Source organism: Phyllopteryx taeniolatus, chromosome 19 (genome assembly GCF_024500385.1).
Source record: "Phyllopteryx taeniolatus isolate TA_2022b chromosome 19, UOR_Ptae_1.2, whole genome shotgun sequence".
Classification (NCBI taxonomy): Eukaryota; Metazoa; Chordata; class Actinopteri; order Syngnathiformes; family Syngnathidae; genus Phyllopteryx; species Phyllopteryx taeniolatus.
The window spans coordinates 8,742,721-8,766,751 of record NC_084520.1 but is presented as its reverse complement, the minus strand read 5'-3'; the positions used below and the strand labels follow the sequence as shown (position 1 = coordinate 8,766,751).

The following is a 24,031-nucleotide window of genomic DNA, read 5'->3' as shown; positions in this document are numbered from 1 at the left end:
TAAGTCTATATAATATCAGTTTCACTTTTTAACTGAAATTGGACTGAATCTACAATATTCTAATTTATTGACTATTATTATTGTGTAGTATTAGTAATATTTTATGCACCTGTATACATAAGCCACCTTGTGACATAAAAGCTAATGGCAGCTAGTAGGAACAGACTACAATAATACCCTTGGATAATGAGCAACATGCTGCTCCACCATGACATTATTATTCCAATTGCCAACCCTATTACCAAGAGCGTGTTACCCCCGTCACTCGTGGCTATCCCGCCAGTGCGGAAGCGTCGCCTTGACAAGAATCATTTTTGGCAGGACGGTTGACAACTCATTTCAAGACGCCGCCAGGAAACTAAAGGCTCGCCGTCCCCCCTAGTGGACACACTGCCGGGACGCAGACTTTGCAACATCTCATTGTGTCTGCACCATTAAACAAACAATTTGTCTACCGCTGTATAAAAATAAATCCATGGGTAGAATTTCCTGAAAAGCCACCATTTTTATATGCAGAAATGAACATAACCTGTGATATTGTTGAGTGGCACCGCCTTCGCTCAACAATTAACAACCTGTTTAAAGCAAATTTCTGATAATAACCATCTGCGTTCCTTTGGCCTTTCTTGTTCATAACTGCGAGGAGGCATCCATGAAGCACTTCTTTCTGACATCCATACAGTGAAATGCAGCTGCATACCGAATATCTTAACACTCAGCTGCACCCCTAGACAATCGAGAGCCTTTCAGACTGCATGTCACGTACACCTGCATAGTTATCAGCAAGGTTTATTTCTATTAAACACAAGCATTCCGCTCAACCCAGTGATCTGACACGTCGCTGATACCGTACGGGTCCAATTGAAGCGCCCTTGTTAGCCAGGCTGAGACGGGAGAACACAGAGAGGCGAAGGAATCTGCTCCTCTGGCACAGCCCACGTGTTTGGACTGGAGTGAAAAAGCAAGCGCGTCAGCAGCAACAACTGCCGAGTTCGTGCTGCAAAACGATGCCAAACCACGGTACACGAATCCAACCCAATAGTCCAAATCACGAGACATTCCACCGAAGGATTCAACTAAAGAATTTTTTGAGGGTGCCGTTTGTATTTTGACTGAATCTCACAAGTTATGATTTAAGATCTGTCATGGGTCATAATCACTGCGGTATTAAATAAAACCTGGTAGTTTCCAATAGTTTACTCCTGCGTTTTAGATGGCTAGATACAGGGTGGTCACGGATCCTTAAAAAAAGGCCTCAATTATCTTTAAAAATTACACTTAATCCTTAAATTCTGCCGCTCAAATGACAGTAAAAGCCACAGACAAAATCCTTAGTAAAATATTTGACAAATTCGTAAGTACTGTTAGCATCACAGGAATCTGCATGAGTGGAACCACCAACACCCAGGTCTAAAATCTGATCGAGTCTTAAAAAGGACTTTCTTAAACCTGTGGTTATAGAATAAAAAGTAAAAAATAAGAATGTTGCCACAGGGTGCGTAGGCCGTTTTGTGATAGCTATGTCGCCAAAGAAAATAGTGCGACACCGTATCAGTGGATCCTTAGTCACTTAATCATTGATTGCGCCGTTCACAGGTTTAAAAAAAAAAATAACACTGACATAATTTTTTGTAATGTACATGACAATTTATTAAGCTGTGTTTTGCGTTTCATCATAACAGAAATCAGCCAGAGTGAAGCATCAACAATCATTTGAAAGGTCTAAAATTGGATCGACTTGGTCTTAGTCTTAAAATGTCTTAAATATGGCTTATTTAAACTTACACATAATTTCACATGAATGTAACAGTATAGTTTTAAAATCTTAAAGTCCTTGATTTGACTTGGGGGAAAAAATGACACTGAATTCTCCAATTACAAGGTCTAAAAAAATGCCACAGACAAAATATAATAAAATATTTTACATCGTTTGTGTGTAACAACAAATGATAATTCGTAGGTCAAAAATATGATTGACTAGGCCTCAAAAGGTCTAAAACTTTTCTAAAACTACTAGATACTTTATCGCTAACGCGTAACAAGTTTCTCGCAGTGGGTTGTGTAGGCGGTATGGCGGCAACAACAATTGAGCGACAATAAGCGAGAAATGCCGTACAGTGCTGATCCTCTCCGTAAACAATAAGTCATGGGTATTAATTCTTGGCTTTTGTGATCATCCACCCCCGCTTTCACCCAGTAGCAGAAATGTCGACTTTATGCTAGTAGTAATGCCCAGACAGTCGTGCAAATTAATAATCTGGGTGGACAATTTTTTTCCAACAAACAAAAAAATGGATATCACGTTGAAATTCAGTTTGCATGTCATGCGTGAATACAATAACTATTCTTAGTGCAACAGAACTGACAAAAGTAATGATAAGATGCGCTCGGTATGTTAACAAACTGTGACATAATTTATTCCCCGCGGTGGTCAACATAAAACAAAAATAGATGCTCTATTATTTTAAGCCTCACTCTGAAAATGTTCCTTGATATGATTGACTGGATGTAAAACAAAGCTTCCCTTGATCAAATGAAAATAAAAAAAAGAATGTTCTAATTTTAGCCACTTTCTACAAAATCTCCATCCTCCCGGCCGTATTTTCACCAGTGAAACGACCGATCCTCAGCAGGGCCCGCATTAATTATCTGACTAACATGAGGAGATTTAAGCACTTCACTGTGTCCTGTACTCTCACTGTTAATCAAGTGTGCGGCAGCTGAACCGCCGCCAACGGTTCTCTGCCAATCGCAGCATTGCAGTCGCTAACGGCGGTGGTCAGGGGTCGGAGAAGCTGCCTGGGCCCATAGTAACTGTGTCATATTTCGAGGGTTTTTATTGGCTTGATGTGATGGGAGCGTTAAGAAAAATCATTACTGTCCTAACAGTAAATAGGGCCAGGAAAAAATATTCCTATCTTGGTGTATCATATACAGCCAATTGCTTTTAACCAAAGCCATATCACAGCAGGCGGCTAAAGAGCCATTATTACAGTTGAATGGGCTTCTCCTGCCCACTGAGGCACTAATTACAAGGCAAAATTCAAGAGATAATAGGTGCACACGGGCAGGAAAAGGAGCAAGACCACAATGTTAGATCTATGCAAGAACACATAGAAGAACTGTTTCATCTACTGAATCTGGGTGAGCTACTCAAAGAATGCGTTCCACACCCTCCTGTGTGGACACACACACACACACACACACACACACACACACACACACACACACACACTGGTCTTGCAAAGCAATTAAAGATGAGTGGGAGTAGAATGAATGGCAGCCTCGACTAGAATAACTAAAATGTGTTAAAAGCACTGGCGTGTGCGGCGATGGAGGTATGTGGGCAGGCTGGTAATGACCCTTGAATTGCATCCAAATGGGTAAAAAAAAAAAAACCTCCAAAGATTTCAGCTCATTTTTGCACAGGAGACGAGGTGCAAACTAATGCACATGTAAACAGAGAATGAGGGCAAATTCTACAAATGATGCGTGCTGAACAAACAGATGTGGTGACTTCGGCGCATTGCACTTTGATTTCCAGAAGTGTAAGGCTTGAATTGAGCGTGCACTGTTGTCTCGCGGGCATCGCTCACACGAGCAGGTCTACCTTTGTCAATTATTCACACGTTTTAGCGTTGCCGCTTCCCTAAGGCCGACTTGCCTTTAAATAGAGCGCAGGCCAAAATTGAGATTAAAAAATACTCAAATACTGCACATAGATTAAAAAATAAATAAATCAAGATGATCGAAATATCAGCCCTGCAAAAATTCATCCTTTATCTGCTGTACAATCACAAGAGTGCATAACTCTTGTGATTGTCAAAGTCTTTGTTTCTGCAGAATTAGCAAAAACACACAAAAAAAATATATCCTGTCAGAATATGGAAGCAACCCAATGGATTTATCTGCTCATGATGGGACCTTCTTTATATAAACCAACGTGATCGAGATCGGAGCTTGCTGAGACAAGTTACCAAAGCTTCTCATTTTGTGGAGAATCGTTTTGGTGGTGATTGGGTGAATTCCCGAGGAGGAGTTCTCTTCAGTAAAATCTTGAAAATGGCCAAAATCTCAGAAAAGAGGCACATTTAAACCAAATTGGCCAACTGCATGATTCACATTTACAGCATAGGCACTTTGTTTCTTGTCGTGCGACACCATCTTGTCATGACAGATTTTGTGTCAATTGGACGCACTGGTGGCGAGTGGTAATATTTCGCTCCTTTTTATATATTTGGTTTAGTCACGTTTTGTGTTCTATGTCGAGTCACCAGACATCGCATCCATGTTCTGCCAACACACAACAGCAAAAACTTACTTCACAATTTGTCATTGCTTATCAGTACAGTAATCCCCCGAGCCCTCCCACAATTTGCAAAAAATAAAATTAATAATAAAAAAAAAGATTATTATTGCCTGAATTAATAGTTTCCAATTTAGCTATATTATACCAAGAAATATAATCCCAAAATAGTTTAATATAATTTCAAACTCATTTTACAACCTTTAAAATAAATGTCTTACAGATTATTTGATTTCAGAAAAAATTGCATAGGAAGTGCACGTGTACATGCACATACAACAAAGACTCTCCGTAACTACCACTAACAATCCAGACGAACAATGATTGTCTCCCAGTCGTGATGTATCACTGCAACATACTTCCTTGTCAGCAATTATTGTACTATTTTCATATTTAGTCAGGACTTTGGCAGTTTGTGGCATTTCAGAAAGTGCAAGAAAAAAAATAATAGGTGAATTTTTAAGCGAATAGCCGATGATAGCTGGGATAGGCTCCAGAACGCCCGCGACCCTAGTGAGGAGAAGCGACTCAGAAAATGGATGGATGGATGGATAGCTGAGGATAGGTTTCAGATGAAAAAAACTGAAATGGGTGACTGTGAATAGTGAAATGCGAATATGCGGGGAACGCTTATAAAACTCTAGGATAAGTTCATCTTTGAAAGACCCCTGAAAATAGGTGCTCGGACATGATTATTATTATTATTTTTTTTAGACTATTTTCATCGGTCCACTCCGAATAGCTAAATGTTGAAAAAAGCCCTAAAAGCCCCTTTTATTATTTGGCCTAATAATGATGAAGCAATGACTTTTTCTTTAACTAAAACCCTGAAATATCAAACAACCTGCAAGGACAACACAATGCCTGCTAAAAATGCCGACACAAGCGGTAAAATATGACGCCAATCTTTCATTACCTGCTGAAAACACCGCAAAGAAAACAAACACATCACGACGCGTTACACTTTGTTTCTGCACATTTTCTCAGCTGTTGCCAAAACAGCGGCAGAGGTGCAGAAAGGTTCGCCGATGTCAGACGCCGTTCAGATGGGTGGTTCCTCCTCCTGACTCAAGTCTGGCTTGTGTCTGCATTTCAGAGGTGAGGCCCATAATAACAGTGTTTTGTGTCCTCAACTAAAAGGCCAATCACGGAGGCAGGGAGCAGGGCCTCCACCTGTCCATAAAGCCTTTACACGAAAGGCCAGCATACGGTGGGGATGCCTTTGCCCTGACAAGCTGGCAGGAAACCATCTTGACAGGAAATAATGACACTTCCGGTCATCTTCAGTGACATAACCTTGGTCTTTGAAGTAAAGACAGCATTCTTTATGTAAAAACTCAGTGATTAGTGGTCAGACCTAAACACTATCACAAGAACTGATTCACATTGACAAGCTAAATTCTAAAAGGAAATTTAATTGTATTAATTTATTCCAAAGAGACTAGTCTCTTAATTTTGTAGCTTTTCTCTTGGCTGCACTGGTTCCAGTTCATGTACACAGATGTTAGAATGTTTTGTCCAAACGGATTTCAGCCTCTATGTCAATCTCATCTGCCTAGGGTCCTCAGAATCAGTAGTGCTGGCCGTTCAAATCGCATCGTCGCTGAGGTGCACTGCTTGCACTAACGAAATAGCTGCGAACAGAGAGGGGCTACTTGAAAAAAGCACAGTCAGTGTTGGCTAGACACTCTTAAAACCTCTCTAGTGACTTTTTTTCAATATACTACAGACTTTAGTTCTCCATAAGAAAGAGACATGAGAGGAATCTTTTTCACAGCGTTTTGCATATGACAAAAAAAGAAGCCTGGTGGAATGCAATCACTGAGTCAACAGAGCTCAACATAGCCATTTATGCATAGCAAAAGCAGTGATTTATTGGAAACTTTCGACCCACAGTACAGCATGTGCTTCCAAGTCTCAAATATTTTGCAAGTCACGTTTTTGTTCTAAATGCCATTATCATTTGCCCGTTTTGTATGAGGGAAAACAAATCATTTAAATTTAGAAATCTTATTTTTGTGGGAGGAGGGGGGAACCCCACCACCCCCCAGATTTCATTTTTTGGGCCATATCACCCAGCCCTACTATGAATCTTTAACAATCTAGTTTGACATCAAAGGAGTCACGCCAATGAAAATAAACTGCTAAACAGCTACTAGTTAAATTGTTTAACCTCCTTGCCCATGCGGTCCAATTAGCACCGGACTTGCTTGTATGCTAATCCAGCTAACCTTTTCCCCCGCTGTAGGCGCGCTTATTTGACGGCTCTGTTTTTTGTCTTTATCAGAGCAAAGCATCTGTCTGCCATCTGAGGCTGCGGGAGATTTGTACAGTTCAAATGGACGCGAGACAAAAAGGCTTTAAATAAATTAAGCCTAAAACAAGGCAGCCTCGTTAAAGATTGATCCGCGATGGAAGGGGGCTGTCGAGGAGTCCTCTTTGCGTGGCAATTAAAACAAAATATAAGGACTCTCCATGTGTCCTCATTGAGGCTGCAAGCATCAAAGGCACTCAAGTCAAAGATCAACGCGCTCTTTTGTTTTAGCTATGCTTGAGGAAAATGACATCTTAAGCACGGCATCTGCATTGAGAAAACGAAGGCCTCTGAGTTGAGTCTGCCATTTGGCAAACACGTCACGTGCTTGACCTTTAAAGCTTAACCCCCCCTATGGATAATTAGCCTGAAGCCATAAGACAAGATGGCCACCGCTACAAGCAACGCATCACAACGATGTGGTTATTACATTCTGGAGCCTTGTTTGAAAGCACTGACTGATCGCCCGTTGCTTTGTTGGTACCGAAAGTAAATGCAACAGGTGCTGGTTGCCACAGAGACACTTTTTTAGAGTAACAATGCCAATGACAATAATGGCGGGTGCCTTCAAAAGAAAATGGTGCCATGACGTGATGAGGACGAGGTTGAGACCAATAATACAAGCTGTCATTGTCACGCGATCCTAAAGGTACTGCAAAATTGGGTACACTTCCTCCTTTATACAAAACAAAAACAAAAAAAGTCAGCCTTTACAAAGATAATGCTCAGTTTTTCCACTTGCAATAACACTGTTCCATAAAGACCTTTAAAGGGGACGTGATGCAAAATAGAATTGTTTTTTAATGTCTCGTATACAAAAAGTTGGATGTCTGAGGTGACTGCCCGGCCATCAAATGTGAAATTAAACCAAATTGTCAGTGAACCTTTGTGAATTCTGAGAACTGTGACATCTCAACTGCAGTGTTTAGCACAGATTAGTGTGGGGGGGAAAAAAACAAAAAACTGTTCATTTCTGATTTTTGAAAAAGCAAAAAAAAGACACTAGCACATACTTGAATGTCTGGCTAAGCTATCAACATGAAAGAACAATTACCACTTTGTTCTTTCACGTTGTCAGGCACCAAACAGCGACACTAATTGACGGAATTCGGCAGCTTGGTGATGAAGCGCTGCCTCCATGAGTGAAAAAGCAATCAAATCTTTACGGGCTTTCACTTTTTGAGGGGGGTTGCAGTTAAATCTGCCAGTGGTGGCATGTAGTCTGGATGCAGAGGGGTGAATATCTCCTGCACTGGAGGGAGTCTCACAGTTTCTACAGGTCTCCAGTAATGCCACAAAAAGCTTGATTTGTTCTCAATTTTAAAACAATTTCAGAACAAATCAGTTACAACACTGAGTAGCTCATCGCATTGTCACAATGGCTTAGCGGCGGTACTGGTAACAACAGAACCGTCCTGAACCAGAGTGTGATAAGAGGTTCTCTGTCACTCTTTATCCTTTGTGTGCTGTGTTTGGATGGAAGAATCTTCTAGAGCCTTTATTAAGACACCTGGGAACTATTTTCAATGGGGGGGGGAGTATAATGTCTCAATGAGTGACTGACTGTGTGAAATCGTATCTAAAGAAAGTGCCCATCTGTGTGCATGGGCGCCATGGTTTTCCACCTTATACAGTACAGTACCAACAATCGCCTTATGACTGCATTCATTAACTGTCAGCTTATCCCTACCAATATCCATAAACAAAAACTTCAAGAAACTTCAGTGTGTTTAATATTGCATAATGTTAACGCAATATGCAGTTAAAAATAAAATAGTCGCTATAGTTAAATAGTCACTTTATTTTCATTTTACAAAAAATACATAGTCTTTCTGGGTTTCTCGGGGAAACGATGCACCCATATGAGTGGAACAGCCTTAAGCCACACAAGAAACCATTTGGACAAAAATAGGACAAAGCCACCACAGTTAATCGCACGACAGGGGAAATGGAGACGCTGGCTAACATCATGGTGCCCATAAACAATGTGATGCTGATTTAATCAAAGACAGAGCAGTGCGGGGAGTTCACTGGGTGACCATACCGTTATAAATGACTGTGTAGCAGTTCACTGCCTTGGATTCCATTCAGGCAGCCTGGGTTCGGTTCCCACTCAGTGACCGTGTCAATGTGAATGGTTTCCTGTCTCTACTGTACATGTGCCCTCCAACTCACTAGCAACCAGTCCAGAGTCCAAACTCATCTGGAATAAAAATAAATAACTAAAAAAAGCTATAGCAAATGAATGAATGCATGGATGGATGTCTCCTGTAAGACCTCACTAAACAGGACCAGCAGGAGAGGGTGATATGAGCGCAATATTACATCAGAATATTTGCCATTTTTTAAAAGAAATTTTACTATTTAGGATAAGACCATTTTGGAAAATCTATTCTAAAAATGTTTTAAGGATAGCAGAAACCCTGACAACTGCTCTAATCAAACGATTCCCTATGAAAACGGAGGCCCTGCCCAAAATACAGACAAGCAGGAGTGTAAATAATGCATGCCTGAACAGGACGCAGTTTAGAGTAGCCAGGCAGGGGGGGGGGTCTTGCGGGGGCTCGCTCGTGCGTGCCAGCCTCGTGGCGGGAGACGACGCGCAGACAAAAGAAAACAGGAAAACAAAAATGATACAAGACGAACCCGCTCCAACGCGCACCAAAGCAAACACGGCGAAGCCAACTTGGTGTGGAATTACGCGGCGGGGGTGCCCTCACATTTCTCCCCGGGGGTCTATTATACACCGGCGAGAAACTCTGGTCTAACTCAATTATCCAATTTGTTCACGTAGTGGCCAGACTGCAAGATGACGACGGCCTCCACACCAGTAGCGGCCAAACGCGCGGTGTGGGACCTACACACCAGAGATGAGAGATTCTTTCCACTCAAGAACAGAAAAGCTCTGTGGCCACGCCACTTGATAGCTACGTATAACACTGGTCCTTAGGAAAGAAAGCCATGCAAAATAATAATTTTAACGCCTTTCCCTCACTTTCCAAATTTAAAAAGTCAGCGTTAATTAAATGATATATATATTTTTTTTTAAATGTCCAATTGTACATATTTCAGGGGAAATATTTAGGAATTTTGGAATGTTTCTTGTTTATATATATATATATAGTTTTTTTTTTATAAATTACTGCACCTGGAAAAAAAAAGTAACAGTACATAACCCATCTGATCTTCATTCTACAAACCTTACCTTAAGTACCAATTTTGCTAAAATATTTTTTTACTTTACACATTTTGTATTGATTATTTTAAACGGTGGCAATAAGGATTGAAGGTTCCATATTTTACCAAACTTTCGTGTATTTGGGATGTTATATGGGCTCTATGGTGCCTCAGTAAAGGTGAAACAATTAAAATCATCCATGCCTTCTTGAGTTCCAGATATCTTTCGGCCGAGGCCTGATATCAGGTCATTCGAGTTTCTCGAGCTTATCTACAACCCCAATTCCAATGAAGTTGGGACGTTGTGTTAAACAAATAGAAACAGAATACATTGATTTGCAAATCATGTTCAACCTATATTTAATTGAATACAATACAAATACAAGACATTTAATGTTCAAACTGATAAACTTTATTGTTTTTAGCAAATAATCATTCACTTAAAATTTTATGACTGCATCCATCCATCCATCCATCCATTTTCTGAGCCGCTTCCCCTCACTGGGGTCGCGGGCGTGCTGGAGCCTATCCCAGCTATCATCGGGCAGGAGGCGGGGTACACCGTAAACTGGTTGCCAGCCAATCGCAGGGCACATACAAACAAACAACCATTCGCACTCACATTCACACCTACGGGCAATTTAGAGTCTCCAATTCATGCATGTTTTTGGGATGTGGGAGGAAACCGGAGTGCCCGGAGAAAACCCACGCAGGCACGGGGAGAACATGCAAACTCCACACAGGCGGGGCTGGAGATTGAACCCGGGTCCTCAGAACTGTGAGGCTGACGCTCTAACCAGTCGGCCACCGTGCCACCTTTTTATGACTGCAACACGTTACAAAAAAGCTGGGACAGGTGGCAAAACAGACTGCAAAAGTTGAGGAATGCTTATCAAACACCTGTTTGGAACATCCCACAGGTGAACAGGCTAATTGGGAACAGGTGGGTGCCTTTACGGGCTTTCACTTTTTTGGGGGGGGTTACAATTAAATCTGCCAGTGGTGGCAAGTAGTCTGGATGCAGAGGGGTGAATATTTCCTGCACTGGAGGGAGTCTCACAGTTTCTACAGGTCTCCAGTAATGCCACAAAAAGTAGCTTGATTTGTTTCTAGTTGCTTCTTTGGAAAAAAAAAAACAGCCAAGAGAAGTTGGAAAAGTTGCTAAATATTGCAACAAATTCTCTCTGAGTTACAACACTGAGTAGCTCATCCCATTGTCACAATGCCTTCGCGGTGCCACTGGTAACAACAAAACCGTTCTGAAACAGAGTGTGATAAGAGGTTTTCTGTCACTCTTTATCCTTTGTGTGCTGTGTTTGGATGGAAGAATCTTCTATAGCCTTTATTAAGACACCTGGGAACTATTTTCAATTGTGGGGGGAAAAAAAGTATATTGTCTCAATGAGTGACTGACTGTGTGAAATCGTTTCTAAAGTTTCTGTTTGGAACATCCCACAGGTGAACAGGCTAATTGGGAACAGGTGGGTGCCATGATTGGGAATAAAAGGAGCTTCGCTGAATTGCTCAGTCATTCACAAGCAAAGATGGGGCGAGGTTCACCTCTTTGTGAACAAATGCGTGAGAAAATAGTCAAACAGTTTAAGGACAATGTTCCTCAACGTACAATCGCAAGGAATTTAGGGATTTCATCATCTATGGTCCATAATATCATCAAAAGGTTCAGAGAATCTGGAGAAATCACTGCATGTAAAATGTGTGGCGCATTATGAAGTGTAAAGGCCGAAAACCAGCATTGAATGCCCGTGACCTTCGATCCCTCAGGCGGCACTGCATCAAAAACCGACATCAATGTGTAAAGGATATCACCACATAGGCTCAGGAACACTTCAGAAACACTTCAGAAAACCAATGTCAGTAAATACAGTTCTGCGCTACATCCATAAGTGCAACTTGAAACTCTACTATGGAAAGCAAAAGCCATTTATCAACAACACCCAGAAACGCCGCCGGCTTCTCTGGGCCCGAGCTCATCTAAGATGAACTGATGCAAAGTGGAAAAGTGTTCTGTGGTCCGACGAGTCCACATTTGAAATTGTTTTCGGAAATTGTCGACGTCGTGTCCTCCGGGGCAAAGAGAGCTGTTTTTTTTAAACAAAATTGACACGTTTATACTAAGTCCACGTTAGTCACTCTTTGGAGGTCTAATTAGCCAAAATATCAGACCTGTAAGACAATGTAAAGGCATTAATTTAGGAAACTCAAACTTTACTATTTTTAAATTCTACTTTTTTTTATTGCTGCAAAGATTTGACTTTTAAGGATTCACAGACAAAAAGTAAGCCTTGTATTAACACATCCTCATATGGGAAATAGTCTTAAGTTCAAGGCCAGAATGACCATTGTAAAAAACCAAAACAAAACAAAAGGTGGGTGTAGTTGTTGGACTGCTGTGTCAAAACCAGCGAATAATTAGAGGCTCAGAGCCACGACTCAGCAATGCGGGGTTGAGGTCACTCATTACACAAACACATTTAAAATCATGGTACGGCGTCAACACAGCAGCAGCTGGCGGGAGCTTCGTGGTCAATACTATGAGACTTTCCTTTGATCTTTGTAAAGAACAAAATTGCATTCGAAAAATCTGAAACCAAGAACAATTTTGCCCAAAAATATGCTAAATCGCCAAAACCATGCTATCCGGAGGGAACATTCCTTTGCTCTTTGTCGAGTTGTCAGTCATTTTGCCTCTGCTGTTCTGGGCGCTCAGTTTGGTTATCTTGTGAGTAATTGCCACAGGGTTCAGTGGATGGTCTGAGGATTAGCATTTCATTTGGAAGTGCTGCTTTAACATTCCTGCTTTACTGAAGCCATAAACTCGCAAATATTGAGACACAACGGCTTTGAGCCAGCTTCCGGAAGAATAGAAAAGTATGGTTCATCTATTCATTCATTCATTCAAAAACTCTCTTTTCAATGACGTCACTGATCAGAAGTGCAAATTAACACATTATAGCTGACACAACCACGTTTACTCCGTGCTGCCGTCTTGTATGTTTGAATCCCACAGCTAGTTTGTTTTTAGCCCTGTCGTGTGTCTTTTCACTTATTTCAGGTTATGATGCACGTGCAGGTGAAATTTCGAGTCCACACCCTGAACCATCCAATCACAAATCTAATAGCATTTGCCTGAGATTTGTGATTGATGTGGTTAAAAATAGAAGAAAAAAAAGTCTGAAAATATATATTTTTTTTTATCAAAAAATATCTATAGAATGTAAGTTATTTATTGAACTGTAGCGTCACTTTAATAAAGACAACGAACAGTTAATATAATGCAAGCATAATCACATCAAAATAGCTGTCCCCACATGTCGCTTGGTGGAAATTCAGCCTGTGCAAATCATCGATGCGGGCAGCAGCCGGGTTGTTTATCGATTAACAGGAAGTAGGTGCGATGTCGGCGCGCGGAACTTTTGCTAACAAGTCAACAAAGAGCTAAAAAGTTAGAAATGCTCCTAAAAAAGGGAAACTGCTAAAGATAGTGTTAGGGAGCACTTGTCATAGATGAGCGGAAAGATCTGTGCTGTGCTTCACGCATTGTGTAACTATCATTGGTTCTGTGCGTCAAGCAATGCAAATAAGGTAGGCTAGGTGGCTAGCGTGAGCAAGGCAATAAAATATATATATTTTTTTATTATAATCATAAAATGATCAAAAGAAAGGCACAGCAAATTGCCAAACAGAGCAATTAATCTTTCAAATGACAATTGGGTGGGGCGGGGGGATCTATAAAGACAACACAAAAGACATTTTCACTCATGGAGGCTGAAGTAGATATACACTACACAGTGTGAATGGACACATGGACAAGACACCAAAACACAAATACATCCCCCAATCAATCAAGTACTGCATGTGCCGCTTATAAGAACCTAATGCTTTTTAATGCTAATCTGTGATCTATGCATTCAACACAACTCATTGCAGCTCTTTGATTTCAATTTGTATTATTTCCTTAGGGTGAAACACATCAAGAGGCCAATCGCTCTTTACGTAGGGCTGAGCGATGAATCAATTTCATCAATGAATTCAAGTTTATTGGTCAGGACGATAATTTTTTTTGTTTGTTTTGTTTTTAGCGGCTTTCGTAGTTCAAAACCCATTTCCGCTGTTTGTGTTTTGACAAAAGGGAGATTTTGTAAGACGAAGCACCTATTTTCTGTTATTTGTAAAGAAAAAATATTTAAATCTATTCTGTTAAAGTTGATGCAAGTTAATGCGGGGGAAAAAACTTACAGCTTATTCGGCATCAGGAGAAATCAAAATCCCAGAGAGCAGAAATACAAAAAGCAAAACTTATTGATTGTCATTTGCTTTTTCTATAAGCGAGGGTTAAAAAAAAAAAAAAAAAAAAAAAAAATTTGTGAAAAAAACAAAAAATTTTCATCTTAAAGCCATATCGCCCAACCTTATCTCTACGATATGAAAACCATAGGCTTGTTGCATTAATACAAGCTCACCTGGTTAATGGAATTGGCGGCACTGGAGGCGAGTCCCGTACCCAGACACGCCCCCAAGAAGATGGCAGGATCAAAGGGCACCGGCGCCATAGCATAACCGGCCGCCGCCGTCGTGACCACGAGCGCTGAAATGGACAGGAAGTTGATGTTGCACACGAACATTTTGAAGCGTTCAGACGTTTGTGCTCGCTTACCCGTGAGTTTGATTTTGGCGAGTCGGGCGTAGACGTCGGGTAGGTCGGCCGCTTCCACCTTCAGCTGCTTCCACTGTCGGTCCAGACGCGCCTCGCGGGCCTCGTCCGTCTCCACCTGTACATGCGGCGTCTCGTCCAACACAGTCACAGTGTTGGGTGTTTCCTGCACCACTACCGAGGTGGATACTTCCTCCGCCACAGGATCGACGGTCGGTATTCTTTGGACCTGCCTCTCATCGCCGTCGCTCTCGTCCACGTCGGCGAGCACTGCCGCCTGCTTGGGAACGGCGTGCTGGTGAAGCTCACCCAGATTCTTTGACACATACTGACAGGAAAGCGGAAGAAAAAGCAATTATTGTGAAAATATAGCCTACTTTATAGCATATAAATGTATATAAAAATACATAAGCTAAATCAATTAAAACAGCAATACATAAAACAACAAAATAAGAAGAATGTCTTAAACTTCTTAACTTTATATAGTACTTTCACAACAGCCACAGCTGTAACAAAGCGCTGTAAAGAAAACAAATAATAATTGAAAAAATAAAAGATAACAGTTATGCACTGAAATGAAAACTCTTGGCTGAAACCGAATCCCAAAAGTGAGCAAAACAAGGCCGAAAACCATGACACAGAAAGAAATGACTATGCCAAAGATTAGTAAAATTGCAGTTATGGCTATGACTGCAGAGCGGCCAGCCTCGAGAAATTAAATTCCTGAAAGAAAAAAAATCTCTGAATTTTTAAATGAGAACATTAGTGATTGCAGTGTATTATGCAATAGGATAAAAATAACTGTGTATACTGTTCAATTGCACAACATAATCATTCCTCTTTAATTCTAATCGTTAATTGTGGCTTCAATATTTGTCATTTTAATGTATTTATTGCATCAACCATGTAATAGCAGATGAGTTGCAGCACAATGTCTTCTCTTGCATGCTATTTTTGTATTTCCTGTTTCCAATATTGCTGCTGAAACGATGCAAATTTCCCCACTGTAGGGGAGTTATAAGATAAATATTATATTTATGCATTTTTAAACTTACAGGCCCCTTTTCTCATGTGACATGGCAAAGACGTACTAATTCATTTATGGTTTCCGGTTCTGATCCTGTGTATTATTAGTCATTAGTTAGTTACTGTGTACTATTTTATCTCCAGACATTTCCTAATTTGCCTGCTATTTCCCTCTGGAAAGTTAGTTACCCTCCGCTATAATGCAGTTCCTGCCAGCACTATGTGACAAGTACAGTGGGAAAATGGCTGTCCACCAACGTTCACCATCCAACCTGACAGAACTGGAGAGGATCTGCAATGAGGAATGGCAGAGACTCCCCAAATCCAGGTGTGAAAAACTTCTTTCATCATTCCCAAAGATTCATGGCTGTATTAGCTCAAAAGGGTGCTTCTACTAAATACTGAGCAAAGGGTCTGAATACTGCTGTGTGATATTTCAGTTTCTCATTTTTTTTAAATAAATCGGCAGTTTCAACAATTCTGTTTTTTTCTGCCAATATGGAGTGCTGTGTGTATATTGTTGAGGGAAAAATTGACCTTAAATGGTTTTAGCAAATGGCTGCAATATAACAAAGAGTGAACAATTTACGGGCGTCTGAATACTTTCCGTACCGAATGTACAACCCCAATTCCAATAAAGTTGGGACATTGTATTTAACAAAAATAAAAAAAGAATGATTTTCAAATCATGTTCAACCTATATTTAATTGAATACACTACAAAGACAAGATATTTAATGTTCAAACAGATAAACTTGATTGTTTTTAGCAAATAATCATGAAGTTAGAATTTTATGGCTGCAACATGTTCCAAAAAAGCTAGGACAGGGTCATGTTTACCACTGTGTCACATCACCTTTTCTTTTAACAACATTCAATAAACCTTTGGGAACTGAGGACACTAATTGTTGAAGCTTTGTAGGTGGAATTCTTTCCCATTCTTGCTTGATGTACAGCTTCAGCTGTTCAACAGTCCGGGGTCTCCGTTGCTGTATTTTACGCTTCATAATGCGCCACACATTTTCAATGGGAGACAGGTCTGGACTGCAGGCAGGCCAGTCTAGTACCTGCACTCTTTTACTACAAAGCCACGCTGTTGTAACACATCCAGAATTTGGTTTGGCATTGTCTTGCTGAAATAAGCAGGGTGTCCATGAAAAAGACGTTGCTTGGATGGCAGCTTACGTTTCTCCAAAACCTGTACGTACCTTTCAGCATTAATGGTGCCTTCACAGATGTAACCATTGGCACTAACACAGCCCCATAGCATCACAGATGCTGGCTTTTAAACTTTGCATTCATAACAGTCCGGATGGTTCTTTTCTTCTTTGGCCCGGAGGACACGACGTCCACAATTTCCAAAAACAATTTGAAATGTGGACTTCTCGGACCACAGAACACTTTGCATCAGTCCATCTTAGATGAGCTCGGGCCCAGAGAAGCCGGCGGCGTTTCTGGGTGTTGTTGATAAATGGCTTTTGCTTTGCATAGTAGAGTTTCAAGTTGCACTTACAGATGTAGCGCCGAACTGTATTTACTGACATTGGTTTTCTGAAGTGTTCCTGGGCCCATGTGGTGATATCCTTTACACATCGATGTCGGTTTTTGATGCAGTGCCGCCTGAGGGATCGAAGGTCACGAGCATTCAATGTTGGTTTTCGACCTTGCCACTTACATGCAGTGATTTCTCCAGATTCTCTGAACCTTTTGATGATATTATGGACCGTAGATGATGAAATCCCGAAATTCCTTGCAATTGTACGTTGAGGAACATTGTCCTTAAAGTGTTCGACTATTTTCTCACGCACTTGTTTACAAAGAGGTGAACCTCGCCCCATCTTTGCTTGTGAATGACTGAGCAATTCAGGGAGGCTCCTTTTATACCCAATCATGGCACCCACCTGTTCCCAATTAGCCTGTTCACCTGTGGGATCTTCCAAACAGGTGTTTGATGAGCAATCCTCAACTTTCTCAGTCTTTTGTGCCACCTGTCCCAGCTTTTTTGGAACATGTTGCAGCCATAAAATTCTAAGTTAATGATTATTTGCTCAAAACAAAGTTTATCAGTTTGAACATTAAATATATTGTCTTTGTAGTGTATTCAATTAATAATAGGTCAAACATGATTTTCAAATCATTGTATTCTGTTTTTATTTATGTTTAAGACAACGTCCCAACTTCATTGAAATTGGGGTTGTATTCGCTGCCATGGAGGCGATTATTAGTGCTGCGTTGACACTGAACGTGCACTTTTTAAAAATATATATAAAAAGAGCTACTAAGCCTTGTTTAAGAAAATGTTAGATTAACAAATACACATATTGTATAAAACGTAAAATAAATTACATATATAAGGTGACAAAGTAGTCCAGAGATGGCGAGCCTCGGGAAAGAGTTACCTGGCGTTTGAGGAAGTTGAGGTGCTGATAGGACATCCAGTGTGTCGGATCTCTCCCTTGTAGCAGAAGGAGGCCACGGGCCATCTGCTTGCATCGGGGACCACATCCCACCAGTTTCTGCTTAATGCTCACACCGAACAAACCTACAACACACAAACCAGGACAATATGTAGTCCTGATACTAGGGCTGACAGATTTAATCGATAAAGTTTAGACTTTGTTTGTAAGGGTGATTCTTCTGCGGCTTTTGTAGTACATCTCCACACTGCCCTGCTTACATTAACAAGGCTGCAAACAGAGAGAAGCTAGCTTCCAAAAGCCCAGTGTTGCCAAATTAGCAATTTGGTTGCTAAACTTTTCCGACCGCTGTAACGACTATTTTTTTTTAAAGTGACTGAAATGTGGCTAAAAACAAACAAGATAAGCAGAACCATTTTCTCATTATTTTCCATATGACAAGAGTGCGGTGGAAGACAGTCAGTCAACTGCGATGACATGGCACCCATCTATACGCTGCAAACGCAGTGCGCTATCCACGTTGGACAGTTTTGACCCGAGGTATGTGCTTCTAAGTCGCACACATTTTGCAAGGTCCTCTTGCCTCACCTGTGCAACACACGAGAGAAAACCAGTTGAGAGCTGGAGGGGGCGCAGTGTTGCTCTTCGATCCATGCAGTTTGACGACTTTTTGAACATTTAAAGGGTTTATTTATTTATGATTTCATTTACATATTTTTTTGTGACAAAAAGGAATTTTATTTCCAAAAGGAAAAACTTATTTTTACATTATCCATAAAGAAAACCAATGTATTTACATTATACATCTGTAGAGGTTGATGCAAGTTAATGAAAATACATTTATGGGGGGGAATGGCATCACGAGAACTAAAGAAAATCCCAGAAGGGAAAAAACAAGATAAAAAATTTTTTTTTTGAAAATTGTTCTGAACAATGTCAATAAAATATAATTAGCTCTTTAAACAAAGGGAAGGTTTTTTTTTTTATTGTGGGTGTGAAATTTTTTTTATTTTTCCATCCATCCATTTTCTATGCCGCTTATCCTCACTAGTGTCACAGACGTGCTGGAGCCTATCCTGGCTGACTCTGGGCAAGAGCCGGGGTACACCCAAACATATAAACAAACAAGCATTCCCAGTCACATTCCCACCTATGGGCAATTTAGAGCCTTCATTTAACCTACCATGTATGTTTTTCGGATGTGGGAGGAAACCGGAGTACCCAGAGAAAACCCACACAGGCACAGGGAGAACATGCCAACTCCACACAGGCGAGGCCGGATTTGAATCAGGCAGATGTGCTAACCGCTGGCAAAATGAATGAATGAAAAGAAAATATATTTTTTTTCAGTCGTATTCACTGCCAACGTAGAATAAATTATCCCACTACTGACAACACTTCTCGGCGGCAGTAACTCATGTGTTAGGACATGGGCTTTGGAACTGAGGGGTCACAGTTTGAGCTCCATTGCAATCAAATGTAAAATAGCAACTAGCTGTGGAAGAGATACTAGTCTGCTTCCTGGCACTGAACCCACCCCCCAGCTCAAGAGGCACAAATGTGTTTGCTTTTATTCTGACATCTCTCCTTGCAAGCCTGCCTGCATATTAGTATGCGTACTAGTATGAACAGCAGAGTGAGAGTTGAATTTCCCTTTGAATATAATACGGACACACTTAGCTGAAGAACCGTAGATAAGCCAACATTAGCTTGCTGGTATTTATTAATTACAAAATGCACCAAAACACTGTCACTGTAACAGATCAGCGTATATCGCATAAATACCAGTCCGTGAAGAAGCGGATGACCTCATTACAAAGGTCAAGTCACAGACGAGCAAAACATCCTTCATTGGGTAACTGTACACGCCTAGCTTAGCTACCTAGCTGGCGTCGTCGCGCTCGTTGATTTTAACCGTACGCGAGTTTAAAACGAGGAGCAACATGCATCCGTGCAGTCCGCATTTGAGATTCGTTACCTGTTAGACGACTACATTGCGTTTTGTACATGTTCTTTGGTGAAAAAAGCCGGCTTCTTTCTTGGTCTCCTTCACATGCAGTGAGCCGCCATTTTGACCTTTGGATGTGGCGGTGACAAGTACTTCCGGGGCACACGACGTGACACGACCAAAAATAAAAGAATATATTAATTTAAAACATGAAAAACGTTAAATACAATCCTATTTTGTTTTTAATGATTTATAAAATAAAATAAAATAGTTTGGAAGCCCCCACTTTGACATTATTCTGTTATATGTTCACGCCTGCTGAGGGAAGACAAAAGCATGCAGACTTTTTTTTGCCTTTTGTCCATGAGGTGCACGTCAACAACAGATGGGCGACATGGAGTGGAAAAGCTTTAACAATGGAAAGTTTGTGAGGTCACTTTCACCCGAGAGGCCTTTTACAATTATCCAACCTCCCGGTGGTGGTCTCAGCGTGGTGCCCCCCCCCCCACACACACACACACTTTCGCTGCTTCTTGGAAGAAAAAGAAAATGGCCATAAACATTACACAAAAGGACCACGGATGTGAATGGCGAGTGGACATATGGTTTGTCAACACAAAGCAGGTTGAGTTTTTTTTTTTCCCTGGCAGAAAAGTGAAGATATATCATAAAGCAGACTCGGAATGCGGTACACATGGTCTTATGACAAATGCAGTATTCACAGTCTGTCACACTTACTCGTACTCAACACTGAGTAGCCTTGTGATCACAAACATACAATTGTGTAAAAAAAAAAAAATAATCCTCTTTTACGCTGCTCCAAGGCACCAAAGATATTATCTAAACACATACACACAAAGTCTTCTGAATAAGGTGCCACCTCATGATCACAAACATACAATTGTGTACAAAACCATACACACATTTTCTGGGGAGTGCCAAACCAAGGCACCAAAAACTTTATCTGTTCCTATTTATTATTACAAGGTCTTCTGAATAATAATGCACTTGAAGATCACAAACATTTGTTCGAAGGAACATTAAAAAATAATCTTGTCTAATGATGCCCCATGCTGCTTTGCTATTTCTCAAGCCAAAAAGCAAAATCTAATGTTGGGCTCGACGCCACAACCCTGAGATTAAGAGTCACATACCCAACCAAGTGAGCTAGCCAGGCAATGTCTCTTAAATCGACCACAGCCTTCAAACCCTCAAGTGAAATCAGTCCTGAACGACGCCATAACCCATGAATCAATAATTTGAAACCTTAACCCCGACCTGAAAAACAAACCCTTGTTTGAAACCCAAACTAAAACTTAATTGTAAACCCTAACTTGAACCCCTAACCCTTGCTCAAAAGCATCATTTCAAACCCTAATCCTAGCTTGAAACCCAAACTTGCAACCGTAACTTTAAAACCTACACATTTGAAACCCTAATCTTTATTTGAAACCCAAAGTTTCTTAACTTTTAACCGTAACCCTTTTAAAACCCAAACTGGAAACCCAAACTGGAAACCCTAACTTGAAACCCTAAACCTGTCCTAAAGACTTGAAATCCTAACATAGGCCTGAAACCCTAATATGCAACCCAAAACTTGGCTTCAAACATAACTTGAAACTCTAACTTTGAAACTTTAAGCCTCGTTTAAAACCCAGACTTGAAACCATAATTTTAAACTCTCCTGCTTTGGATTCGCATTTTTCCCCTTCACACTTGACTGAATTTTAGCAGCATGTCCAGCGGTTAAACACTGAGTACCTGTAATGAGACCCCACTGCCCACCACTCGAATAAAATGGTTTCATGGAATAACAGAGACTTCCCCCTGCCCGTGTCTGTCGTTACCCCATTTCACCCGCCCTGATTTACAGGCGGTCCCACAGGCTTCCAGTGCCATCTCTAATCCCAGAGGAACAAACGTCGGAATGGCGGCGGAGTGGGAAGCAGACAGCTCTGCATAACTCCCGAGCAGAAACAGATGTGCCAGCGCTGTCCTGTTTGTAATTGATTTTCAAGGGCGACGCTCTTGTTGACTAACGAGTCTCCGGCTGGCGCCCTGTTGCTAGTCAAGCGCAGGGTGTGTGAGGGCTACAAACATATGTCCTGGTCCAGCCTCCAAGTGAACAAAACGTCTTCTACTGTCTTCTTCAGGACATGTGTCCACCACATGCATTGTTCTAGCTGATGCTGTCTACTTCCTGGACATATTATATTCTTCCTGTCGCAGTCTAAGGGCTCATTTATAACACTGGCTTGAAAACCTAAAACTGCTTTAAAACCCTAATCTAGGCTTGAAACCGGACTTTGAATGCCTGACCCTGTCTTGAAACCTTAATCGTAACCCAGAACCATAACCCTATCCCTAACCCAGGCATGACACCATAATATGAAACCTTAACTCAAAACCTTACATTGAAAACTAACCCTACCTGAGAACCGGAACTTTAAACCCTAACCTTGATTTTTATGGCCTATTTTGAATCCTAACCCTTGTTTGCAACAAAGCTCGCAAGAGGAGTGGAATTTGTGGAGTGGACTCTAGGTTGGTAGGTTTTCAAGCAAATGTTTGGGTTTCAAGTTAGGTTCAAATCCAAGGTTTGAGTTGCAAGTTAGGAATTCAAGCCTGCACTACAGTTGCAAGGAAGGGTGTCAAATTGGGTTTTAAGCATGGGTTAGAGTTTCAGGTTAGGTTTTCAAGATAGGATAAGGCTAGAAGCCCTAACTTGCAACCCTAACCCTGGTGTGAAATTCTAATTTGAAACCCTAATCCTGGTTTTAAAAAAAACTAATTCAAAACCAGAATACAGGCTAGTTGAAACCCTAACATGAAAGCCTATCTTGCAATCCTGAATCTCCTACTTGAATCTTGCTTGTAAACCAACTTGAAACTACTATAACTTGCAGCCTTCATAACCCTTGCATGGAAACTCTAAATTGAAACTCTAATTTTAAACACCAACCCTGGTTTGAGATCCTAACTTGCAACCCTAATCGTGGCTTCAAGATGTAATTTTAAAGCCTCAATTGAAACCCTAATTTGCAACCTTGCTTTTTGCTTCAAACCCTGACTTCAAATTAGAAGTGCAACAATGAATCAATTAATGGAGAACTAATTCATCCATCCATCCATTTTCTGCGCCGCTTCTCCTCACAAGGGTCGGGGGCGTGCTGGAGCCAATCCCAGCTATCATCGGGCAGGAGGCGGGGTACACCCTGAACTGGTTGCCAGCCAATTGCAGGGCACATACAAACAAACAACCATTTGCACTCACAGTCACACCTATGGGCAATTTAGAGTCTCCAATTAATGCATGTTTTTGGGATGTGGGAGGAAACCGGAGTGCCCGGAGAAAACCCACGCAGGCACGGGGAGAACATGCAAACTCCACACAGGCGGGGCCGGGGATCGAACCCCGCACCTCAGAATTGTGAGGCTGACGCTCTAACCAGTCGTCCACCGTGCCGCGGGGAACTAATTGATCATCAAAATAGTCGAAAATTATTTTGATAATCCATGAACGTTTAGAGCAGGGATTCTCAACTGGTGGGTAGGGCCCCAAAAGTAGATTGCGGCCCCATTTTGGGTGGGTCGTGTACAGCTAGAAAAAAAATTATATAGGTTATACTCATATTCTGATTTTTTCAGTACAGTACAGAGGTGTACCAAGTTCCCACATGGAACATATTAGATAAGTGACATGAAATGTTACACACTTGGGCTCTAGTTACTAGTTCACTCCGTAAACAAAAACAGTACAGTTCAGCCTCTGGCTAGCGGGCGTCCTGACTAGAAATATTCTTTTGGCAGTATGTCAGACTAATTGGAAATGCCATCCATCCATCCAATTTCTGAGCCGCTTCTCCTCACTAGGGTCGCAAGCGTGCTGGAGCCTATCCCAGCTGTCATCGGGCAGGAGGCGGGGTACACCCTGAACTGGTTGCCAGCCAATCGCAGGGCACATAGAAACAAACAACCATTCGTGCTCACAGTTATGCCTACGGGCAATTTAGAGTCTCCAATTTATGCATGTTTTTGGGATGTGGGAGGAAACCGGAGTGCCCGGAGAAAACCCACGCAGGCACGGGGAGAACATGCAAACTCCACACAGCCGGGGCCGGGGATTGAACCCGGGTCCTCAGAACTGTGAGGCTGACGCTCTAACCAGTCGG

The 24,031-nt window shown here is 41.3% G+C and overlaps 1 protein-coding gene across 2 annotated transcripts in view; it reads right to left on the bottom strand.

Moving 5' to 3' along the window:
* The window catches only part of LOC133469195 (protoheme IX farnesyltransferase, mitochondrial), a 30,508-nt gene extending 10,495 nt beyond the window's left edge, over nt 1–20,013 (bottom strand). The window contains exons 1-4 of one of the 2 annotated variants that reach the window (XM_061755967.1): nt 19,890–20,013; nt 17,894–18,036; nt 14,473–14,797; nt 14,279–14,403 (exon numbers count right to left, since the gene is read on the bottom strand). In XM_061755967.1, the coding sequence (XP_061611951.1) occupies nt 14,279–14,403; nt 14,473–14,797; nt 17,894–18,036; nt 19,890–19,920 (624 nt within the window). In that variant the 5' untranslated portion in view covers nt 19,921–20,013. The remainder of the gene's footprint in view (nt 1–14,278; nt 14,404–14,472; nt 14,798–17,893; nt 18,037–19,889) is intronic. The other variant, XM_061755968.1, reaches the window with a different exon arrangement.
* Nucleotides 20,014–24,031: the final 4,018 nt, after the last annotated feature.